The 10209-nt window shown below is 47.3% G+C and overlaps 1 protein-coding gene across 2 annotated transcripts; it reads left to right on the top strand.

The window, feature by feature from the left end:
- SET (SET nuclear proto-oncogene) lies at positions 1-7104 on the top strand. Of its 2 annotated transcripts, none has more exons than XM_043566094.1 (8): positions 1-503; positions 2106-2163; positions 2839-2981; positions 3340-3443; positions 3548-3661; positions 4275-4445; positions 4550-4696; positions 5316-7104. In XM_043566094.1, exons 1-8 carry the CDS (start codon positions 431-433, stop codon positions 5337-5339), a joined length of 834 nt encoding a protein of 277 aa, XP_043422029.1. In that variant the 5' UTR covers positions 1-430; the 3' UTR covers positions 5340-7104. The 2 variants fall into 2 exon arrangements, with proteins under 2 accessions (XP_043422029.1, XP_043422030.1); XM_043566095.1 differs by having other exon boundaries at positions 4550-4655.
- Positions 7105-10209: the final 3105 nt, after the last annotated feature.

The following is a 10209-nucleotide window of genomic DNA, read 5'->3' on the forward strand; positions in this document are numbered from 1 at the left end:
CTGGCGCGCCTGCGCCCTGCCGCCCCCCCCCCCCCCCTCGCCGTGAGGAGGAGGAGGAGGTGGTGGAGGAGGAGGCGGCTCGGGGAGAGAGCGAGCAGCGAGCTGGACCGCGGAGCGTGAGTGAGGGAGCCGAGCCGCCTGCCCGCCCGCCCGCCCGCCGCCGCCTCCCCTCCGTAAGCAGGAGCCCGGGCCGGGGCCCGGCACGCCGCCCCAGCCCCTCCCTCGTCGTCAGGCCGCGAGGGCAGCGCGCGCGAGCCAGGGGGAGGGAGAGCGAGCGAGCGAGCGAGCGAGCGAGCTAGCGAGCGCCGGGAGGAGGCGGCCGGACCGAGCGAGCGCCCGCGCGTGTGGCGTGAGGGGAAGCCGCTGCCCGCCCCCTTCGCCTTCCCTTCTCTCCCCCTCCCCGCTCCCCCCCCGACCGCGGAGCAGCACCATGTCGGCGCCGGCGGCCAAAGTCAGTAAAAAGGAGCTCAACTCCAACCACGACGGGGCCGACGAGACCTCAGGTGAGGAGCGGGCGAGGCGGGGGCCGGCCCGCGCCGCCATCTTCGCCGCCCGCCCGGCCCGCAGGCCGCCGGCGGGGCGCGCGGGGGGCGCCGGGCGGACGGGCCGGCGCGCGCCTCGGCGCCCTTTTTTGTGCGCGCGGGGCCGGGGCCGGGGTGGCGCCGCGGCGGCGGCCGGCGCTGCGAGGCGGGGGCGCTGCGGCCTGCTCTCGGCGCGGGCGGAGGAGACCCCCCCTTCCTCTCCCCCCTCCCTCGCTCTCCTCCCCCTCCCTCCCTCCCGAGAAGCCTCTCTTTATTGTGCTCCGCCATGATGCCTCGCTCCCATCAGCCGCCGCCGCCGCCGCCACATGGTGCGGCCGGACGCGGCCCCGCGGCCGGGCCTCCGCGCGGCTCCCCCCCCCCCCCCCCCCCGCCCTGCGCGCCCGGCCTGCGGGCGGCGCCCCCGCACCCCCGCACCCCGCGCGCCCGGAGGCCGGCCCCGGCGCGGCCCTGCGCCTCGAGCTGGGGCGGGGTGGGGGCGCGGGGAAGCACGCGGCCGGCCGCGCACTGGGCCCCGGCCGCCCGGGAGGATGCTCGGGCCGGCCCCGGGCGCGCTTCGCACGTGGGGTGGCCGGCCCGTCGCGGCGGGGCGCGGGGAGGCCCGGCCCGGCGGCCCGGCGTGTCGGAGGGGCTTTACAATGGGCCGCGGCGACCCTCCCAGCCCTGGCAGCGGGCGCAGGCTTTCTCGGCAGGGGGGCCGCCGGAGCCGGGATGGTTACCGGAAGTGAGCCGCGCGATCGGGGCCCCTTCACGCCCACTTGGCTTTGTGGGTGCTGCAGTCCTCCCCGGACAAAAAAAAAGGGCACCCTCCCCGTAGCACACCCCCTTTTCCCCGTCTCTCCCTTCGGTGGCTCGTAGTTTCCCGGCTCCGCGCTGGCTTCCCGTAAGTGTGCTCCAAGATCGTGTGGGGCCGCCTCGGAGCCAAGCGCGCCTGAGATCGGGTCGGAGGGGGGAGAGAGGTCAGGGTCGAATCCCGGGGCTCCTGTTCTAAGGAGCGAGAGTCGAGTGCTTAGGACGGTGGGGGGCAGATCCGAGGCCCTTACCTGTCAGGCACGTCTGATGTCTTCGTTGTGATCGATGCTGAGCAGTATTCTCAACTTTGCGTGAGAAGTGATCCTACCGCTGAGATAGGTGGTGTCCTCCCTTTCCTTATTGTCATGGGTCGGTTTGCGTATTGGCCTTAACAGCTGGCACTGTTGTGTAGCAGGTACATATATATATGTATAGTGTGGTGAATAGCAAACAGTGAGAATTTCTGAATAAGGCTTATTCACTACCTTTCGTAAGAGCAACTTTAATAATGGGTCTCCTTTTTGTAAGGGAACTCTCGAAAAAGTGCTGCAGACTTGAGTAGCTTAGCAGATTGTATGATTTGTGAATAGTCTTAATTAAGAAATAATTTGTTAACTAGAGGCGTGAACACGTGGAGAGCATGCCTTGTAGTAGGCAGTTTCTTTTTTAAAAACTGCTTTATTGGTATAACTCACGTCACCGGTCGTGTTAACATCAGGAAAACTGATTTTGTGTTCTAATTAGTATTGAGTCCTGTGCACCTTTTTCTTGCAGAAAAAGAACAGCAAGAAGCAATTGAACATATTGATGAAGTACAAAACGAAATAGACAGGTAAAGTTTTTCTTAGTTTACTTTGGAGAAGTTTTTTTGAGATGCAGCTTACGGCCTGGTGATCATTGAAACTATGGTCAAATAAATCTGTATCCGCTGGCCAAGTGGAGATGATTACAACTTAGTGAGAAATATTTTTGAAAGGTCAGTGTTATTTTTCTGTGAAATATTTCTATGTTGATCAAAAAGTTTGAAGAAAGTATATTCATTGACCTTTGGGTTTGCTTTCAGAGGCTACAAGTTGTCTGAATTGCCGTGCCTGAGCTTCTGATAGTTTGGCATTATGGCATCAGTGTTGCTCCTGCTTGGGTTATAACTTTGTTACTTGATCAGCAACTTTTTTTTTTTTTTTTTTTTTTTGTAAACTTAATCTGCCTGAGGGAAACAATTGAACTTAGCGTGGTGATAGACTTGGCAACTTAAATATACAATGTTACCAGAAATGCTCAGTTGGGCTACTTTAGGAACTGTCAACTGTTGAGTGTGTGTTGGTGAAGTAGCTCAATTTGTCATCTTAGTTTTGACGTCTTTCACTCCAAAAATCTAGGTGTTCTGGTTATCATGAGTGAGTACTTTGTACTGTTCTAAAGCTAAAAAGTAAATATTCTGTAGTTTCAGCAGTTTTTGTATTTGTCAAATATCGTAATTGTCAACGTGGTTTTTCATTTGCTTCAGACTTAATGAACAAGCCAGTGAGGAGATTTTGAAAGTAGAACAGAAATATAACAAACTCCGCCAACCGTTTTTTCAGAAGAGGTCGGAATTGATCGCCAAAATCCCAAATTTTTGGGTAACAACATTTGTCAACCATCCGCAAGGTATGTTGTGGCAGAGCACTATTGCAGGGTATGGGGTGTCCATTCGTTAAAGAGTGGGGGGACTTTGCTTGAGAACTTAGTCCGACATGTTCGTTACATGCAGAGATTAAAGCACTCGGGAGGCTTGCATTTAATGCTTTCTCTATTTAGAAGAGACTATCTCCTAACTTGAGATTCCCTTTAATTATTTGGTAAAAGATAGTGACAGCCCTGACACTGAGCCATCTGGTTTGCAATGAATGGATTTATGAAATCAAAGACGCTCACTAAATTTGGAAAATTTTAAAAAGGCATCACTTGAATTGTTTGTTAATACTGTCTGTTTAATATCCATTTGACCTGTAATTTGCTGGTCCAGTGTCCGCACTGCTTGGGGAGGAGGATGAAGAGGCTCTGCATTATTTGACAAGAGTTGAAGTGACAGAATTTGAAGATATTAAATCAGGTTACAGAATAGATTTTGTAAGTATCAATAAGTGATCTTGTTTGCCACTGTGGACATTAATTTAAGCTTTGGTTAGAAGAGCTGTTTGTATTGATTTCCAATTCTCAATTCTTTATTGTAGTATTTTGATGAAAACCCTTACTTCGAAAATAAAGTTCTCTCCAAAGAATTTCATCTGAATGAGAGTGGTGATCCATCTTCAAAGTCCACTGAAATCAAATGGAAATCTGGAAAGGTATTTGAGGAATGTTGGGCAAAAGTATCATTTTGTGTATTTTGGTTTAGTTGAACCTCTTACCAATACTTGGTGCTTTGGTAATGTGTTAAGTGCAAACCCTTAAGATGTAAAAAAAAGAAAAAGAAAAACAAAACCCTCCACTGTGTTAGAGCCAAATACAATAGCTTGGAGCTGTCAAATTATTGTGTTGAGTTTTTCAAGAAACAGGCTAAACTTCTTTGATTCCTACATGGGTTACTGAGCTTTTCAAATGGCTTGGTACTCGCCAGATTGCATTTATATCTACATTTATGCAGTGAGCCCATTTTCAATTATACTGTATTATGGGTAGTGGTTGTCAAAGTGGAACTAATTTTGTACGTAAAGTAGTGAAATTTAGATGGCCCCTTTATAGGAGAAGCTTTTTGTATAAATTTGACGTCTTTGCAGACCTAGAATTTTAGGACTTTGTTTTTATCTGCTGTACGTTTTATAATTTCTTTTAGACGACAAGTATAGATGACATACTAGTGTGATTTCCCCCCCCCCCTTTTGTGTCAAAATCTTAAGTTATAGGGAAATTTAAGTGTTGTGGAGAACCTATGTCAGAAGTTCTTCTGTCTTCGTTTAGGATTTGACGAAACGTTCAAGTCAAACGCAGAATAAAGCCAGCAGGAAGAGACAGCATGAGGAACCAGAGAGCTTTTTCACCTGGTTTACTGACCATTCTGATGCGGGTGCAGACGAGTTAGGAGAGGTCATCAAAGACGATATTTGGCCAAATCCTTTACAGTACTACTTGGTGAGTCGAGAATGTTTTTTTAATTCAAGGTTGTATCTGTCTCATTTGTTGGAAAACGAGTTCCTAAGGTAGTTTGTTTTTGTTTTTTGTTTTTATTTTTGAAGGTTCCTGATATGGATGATGAAGAAGGGGAAGGAGAAGAAGATGATGATGATGATGAAGAAGAAGAGGGATTGGAAGATATTGATGAAGAAGGAGATGAGGATGAAGGTGAAGAAGATGAAGATGATGATGAGGGGGAGGAAGGAGAGGTAAAAAAGAATTTGGTTAAGTCCAAAGAAGACCAATCTTGAAAGAACTTACCCTGTTATTTTGTGGGTTGTATATATTGTGTAATAGAGGTGTGGCCAACGGTGGGAGGATTTGTAGGTGAGACGAGCTAGTCTTTCGAGATGGAAGAAAGTTTTAATCAAGTCCTTGTATCAGTGATTTTTAACTGTAACTAGTTCTGCTTTTGTGGTTCGTACTCTGTTCTGCCCTTCCCCTAACTAGTACTTAATGAGAGTGATATGGGTAGTGCAGCTGGTCAGATTCTGAGAAATCTAAATAGCAGATTTGCATGTTTTGGACAAAAACGGTAAAATCCTTCTAGTCAGATCGAAATAGATTGTTTCTTGGTTTGTTTTACTTGGTGTGAAAGAGGTCAGATTTTGGTTAGCGCCGAAAAGTTAACTAATTTACGTGAAACAGCATCACTGGGTCGTTCAATTGAGATTTGATACCGACCGATTTGTGGCTTCGTTCGTAAAACGACACGTCCCCGTGGTGCATCAGTGTGTCCTATGGAAGTCCATGAGTGTCCGTACGAATGTTGGGCAATGACCTCAGAATTAACCCTGGAGATTAACTGCCCACTTTTCTTTCTTACAGGAGGATGAAGGAGAAGACGACTGATGGATCCCAACCTTCCTTTTTTAATTTTCTCCAGTCCCTGGGAGCAACTTGCAGTCTTTTTTTTTTTTCCCCCTCCTCCTCTTGTGCTCATTCGCCCTGTTTTTTGAAGTCTCTTTTCTCTCCCTTTATACCATGGTTCTCAACTTATTTTGGGGGGAAATACCTTGAGCAGAATACAGTGGGAAAAGAATCTCTACCCCTTTCTGTTCCAAATTCATTTTTATCCCTTCCTGTCTCAACAAAAACTTTATGGAATCAACACCACCGTGCTCTGTGGGAAAAAAGAAAAACCTTCTGCTCCCTTAGCTCTGCTGGAAGCTGGAGGGTGCTAGGCCCCTGTGTAGTAGTGCATAGAATTCTAGCTTTTTTCCTCCTTTCTCTGTATATTGGGCTCAGAGATTACACTGTGTCTCTATGTGAATATGGACAGTTAGCATTTACCAACATGTATCTGTCTACTTTCTCTTGTTTAAAAAAAAGAAAAAAAAAACTTAAAAAAATGGGGTTATAGAAGGTCAGCAAAGGGTGGGTTTGAGATGTTTGGGTGGGTTAAGTGGGCATTTTGACAACATGGCTTCTCCTTTGGCATGTTTAATTGTGATGTTTAACGGACATCCTGGCAGTTGAAGATGACACTTTTAAAATAAAATTCTCTCCTAATGATGATTTGAGCCCTGCCACTCGATGGGAGAATCAGCAGAACCTGTAGGATCTTATCTGGAATTGACATTCTCTTGTAATTTTGTTCCTGTTTATTTTTAAATTTTCTTTTTGTTTCACTGGAAAGGAAAGATGCTCAGTTTTAAACGTTAAAAGTGTACAAGTTGCTTTGTTACAATAAAACTAAATGTGTACACAAAGGATTTTGATGCTTTTCTCTCAGAACAGGTGTATTTAATTATGATTTTCCAAGTTTGACTTGTGTAACGTACTGTCAAACTTTGTCACCCTGACTCCGTATTTTTTGATACGCACTTTGCAGGGTGACCTCAGGGCTTGTGTGGACTGAGAAAGGGATTTGAATCAATGTATTAATGTCTCCAAATCCGGGAACCATCATGGGTACGATTTGCCGTCAGTTTCTGAAATTCTCCACCTCAGTCGGGGTACCAGATTGCCCAGAAGTCCGTTATGATTATGTTGTGCCCTTGATTTGTATCTCGAATTGGCATTTTTGAAAATGGGCCTTTATTTACCTGGATATAATTCTAGTGCCTGCCACCACTGTCAGACAGACCTGGTGCTCTAATGCCGAATTACACACAGGGCAGTTGCTGGCGTGCCTTCATTGGCACCACGAAACGTGGCTGAGAAGACAGACTCTCAGACAAGAAGTCCGTACTGGTGGTAAACTCAGGAGTACTTTTGTCTCAAAGTACTAGCTATTTAGCACGTAGCTCTCAAGCGAGACCTGTCCGTGTGAATCTGGGTGAGAATGACGGGCTCGGCTCTGCTAAATGCCGTTGTGCATAGAATAACATTTTGGGAAGCTACCTAATGCATAAGCTTTTTAATGCTGTAAATTATAGTAGCTAAAATTAAATGCCACTTAACTTTTTCAGAGATGAATTCATGGACAGCCTGGTCAAATTCAAAGCTTTTTGATGTATAAAACTTTATAAATGGAACTACTCCATCGATAGGCAAAGTGTAATGAAAACCTGTCTAGATGGATAGTATGTAATTTCTGCACAGGTCATGTTTAGTAATTACATCACTGTATACCGGTCAGGAATCTTGCTCCAATAAAGGAACATAAAGATTTTTTTTGACTGGGGTCATTCTCCTTGTTTTGTAGAGAAATGTTACTTGCTTTTGGATTCAGATGATAAGCTAGTTTTTCTGTGTGGTTTGTGTTCATAGTGACTGGGGAAGGGGGTAAGCTCTTCATATCCTCCAGCAGTATAGCCGAAGCGACATCTGTACGAGAGGGTATGTATAAAGGTCACGGGAAAATAACTTCTTTGGGATGTAGTCAGTTCGTGAAGGGATTGAGTATTTTTCATGTCGAAGTCAAAACATTTAAAGGGCTCTTTGCTGAGGGGGAAATACAGTCACTTGAATGAATTGCTCATTCAGTAGGCCTGTAATTATTGTTTCACAGAGTTACATCTTTAGGAAAACTGACTTACGGGCCGTTGAGTAGGGCTGTCCGGTTATAGGTCCCTTTAGTCGGACTATAGAATGTTCTTTTGTTTTTGGGAATGTGGTTAAAAAAAAAAATCAGCCCTTAAAAGATAAAAGTCCTCCCAACTATTGCCATCACCTTTTAGATTGCCCTGTGCCTGCAAAGGGCGTGAGGGGAATAGCTAGGCTGGGAGAAAGGAGAGTGGCAACGTTAATGTCCTGGAAAGTGGCTACAGTGTAGCAGGTGTGCTTTGGGCTGGCCCTCAGGCAAGTGTGTGTTGTAAAGTGCCAGATGAATGGCTTAAAGCTCCTTTGCTACAAGGACATTTCAAAGGAAAGGGGTAAATAAATGGTGGCTGTTGAGGTAGTTTCTCTGGGAAGGGGACTCCCTCTTCCAAACTTCAAAGCTGCGCCAAACTCTGTTTATGAGGGAATAGCTACGTGAACTGGGGCATGGAGGGTAGTAGCTGGTAATAGATGTTTACATTTCATTTCAAACCTAACGGAATCTTCTATTTTAGACCCTCCCTCCAGTTGGTAGATCGTTTCTCCTTCGATGTCCTGATTTCTAAAAGACTTAACTGTTCTCTGACCTCTGTGACCTGCCCCTACAGTTTCGCCCAGCTCAGGCCCTAGGATGTAGGGTTTAAATGGTCCATAAGCCTGCCTGTCTTGTCGGGCTGACATCTGCTAAAGCCTGTTTCACTTGTGTTAGCTCTCTGGCTGCTAAATTTAAGTTGCAGATTTTTGACTTGATGGATTTGGGGGGCCTTTTGGGCTTCAGAGGATTCTTAGTCACTGGTGTTTCTAGATTGATTTTTGGTAATCTTTATTATCATTACTGTTTCATAATGGTTGGTTTCATGGTTTCACTTGGCCCCAGAAACATAGGTTTGGTTTTTCTGCCTTTTCTGTTAGGTTTTACTATGAACTCTTTCTGGCTCATGCAAGAATGGAATCCTGTTGCAAAGGGTAAAGACTTTTCAGGATTTCCTGAAGATCAGGACAAGTTCTCAGGAGTCAAATGAATAGCCATTCCAATTCTTTAAAGAGGACATCTTAATCGTTTTTGAAAAGTCTATTCCCTCCCCCATCCCCCACCCCTGCAGTGACCATTTCCTCCTGAATGTGTGACTGTGTTCATGAAGACTTGTAAGCTGAGTTTTTAACAGGTCGGAGGGGAAGAGGGTTGCAGCTTTGTGATTAGAATAGTGGAGGGTATGTGCCAAGCTGATTAGTTGGTGACGTTGTGTATTCATACTACCGAAGAGAGGCGAATCCAAAATGTAGATGGATTGATGTTTGCAGTACGGGGAAGGAAAAAAGAAATGTGTAGAAAGGACAAAAAAATTTAATGTGCCCTGCTAGGAAGTGTTTTCGTTCCTTTCCGGTTGATGTTTTTACAGTTTTAACAGCCAATTAGCTGGAGAGTTGTTTGCACCATTCACCATCCACTGGATGTGGAATGTGAAGGGAACCTCACTTTTCCAAGGGGCTACTGTTTCGTAAGTTACACTGTCACCGTCAGGCACAGGATGCAGCTCTCTGGTCAGATTCCTCCATCAGCCTGGAGGTTCCTTGTGGGTTTGCCCAGCCTGGGGTTCCTGGATCCTGCTACCTCTGAACTCCTTTCCCCTTTTGACCAGTGAGCCAGTGAAACACACAGCGAACTTGGGGAATCATTCCTGAGTTCTTCCACAGAATTCCGCTTTCTGGGCTGTAGGAGTAGACAGATGATTCTCAAGATGGGAGATAGACACGCTCCTGAAAAGGGAAGCTTTGCCAGTTGTGTTTTCGTTCCCCGAAACCTGTGACCTGCAGTCAGAAGCTGACTTCTAAATTATGGTTAACATTCAGCTCGGCGCACCTTGATAATAACCCTCATTTAGAAGAGCCTACTGCGTGCCATTCTTGTCTAAGCCCTTGGCGACTCTGATGTGCCTATGTGTAAAAGTGGCTTGACTTGTCTCTGATTATGAAGTGTAGGCATGTGCCCCAACGAACCGAGTTGCCTTTGCTGATGTTGGTGTCATTTGGTTTCCCATTGCAGGATTGCCCGCAGCCTGCCATTGTCACTTTTTCCACTCCATCGTGAGGGAGGTGGTCAGAGCACAGTGGACCCGGCGTAGTTTCCCTCAGTGAAAGCACTAGAAGGCACCTATTCCAAGTCGGCAAATCACCCACCTTCAATCTTTGCCCCCTACTCACTTGCAGCCCCTGGGACCGGGCTCCTTTCAGTGAAGTCTTGGCACAGTGCTAGTTAGCACAGGATACTAGGATTCCTTACACAGGAGTGGCAAGCCGGTCCCAGGGCTGTTAGTGCCCACTGGTTGGCTTTCCTGAAGTCAGGGCTATTTCCTGGGGTTTCATTGTGTCTCCTGTTTGGATGGGTTCTGTAGGACAAGGGAAGAACGGTGGCTCTGGCTGAAACAGAAAACTCCACTCTGGCTGAGCAGCGGTGGCCTGAGAGATGTTTGGTTTATTCATCTGTCATTTGTAATTTGGCAACCTTTGGATGAGGCTTTACGTTCTTATAGTGACTCTAGATAAGGCCAAGCCTCCGTGGGGGCCACAGGCTGGGGACTAGCCCATTTCACACCAATGATCTAAGACGAGGAGAAAGTTAGTTAGGGGCGGGAACCCGGTGGTGGCGGGGCTCCGAGGAAGGGGGCTGACCCAGCCGGGAGCGGGCGGGCCGCCCTGGCGGCGTCCCGCGGCCGGCAGGCGGCGCTGTCGTCCCCCG

The sequence above is a fragment of the Prionailurus bengalensis genome, chromosome D4 (genome assembly GCF_016509475.1).
Source record: "Prionailurus bengalensis isolate Pbe53 chromosome D4, Fcat_Pben_1.1_paternal_pri, whole genome shotgun sequence".
Classification (NCBI taxonomy): domain Eukaryota; kingdom Metazoa; phylum Chordata; class Mammalia; order Carnivora; family Felidae; genus Prionailurus; species Prionailurus bengalensis.

Bases quoted from the DNA above. Each gene is read 5' to 3' on its own strand.
- SET (XM_043566094.1), top strand. From the start codon at position 431: ATGTCGGCGCCGGCGGCCAAAGTCAGTAAAAAGGAGCTCAACTCCAAC. The intron at 504-2,105 runs GTGAGGAGCGGG...TTTTTCTTGCAG, and splicing joins CGGGGCCGACGAGACCTCAG to AAAAAGAACAGCAAGAAGCA. The intron at 2,164-2,838 runs GTAAAGTTTTTC...CATTTGCTTCAG, and splicing joins GTACAAAACGAAATAGACAG to ACTTAATGAACAAGCCAGTG.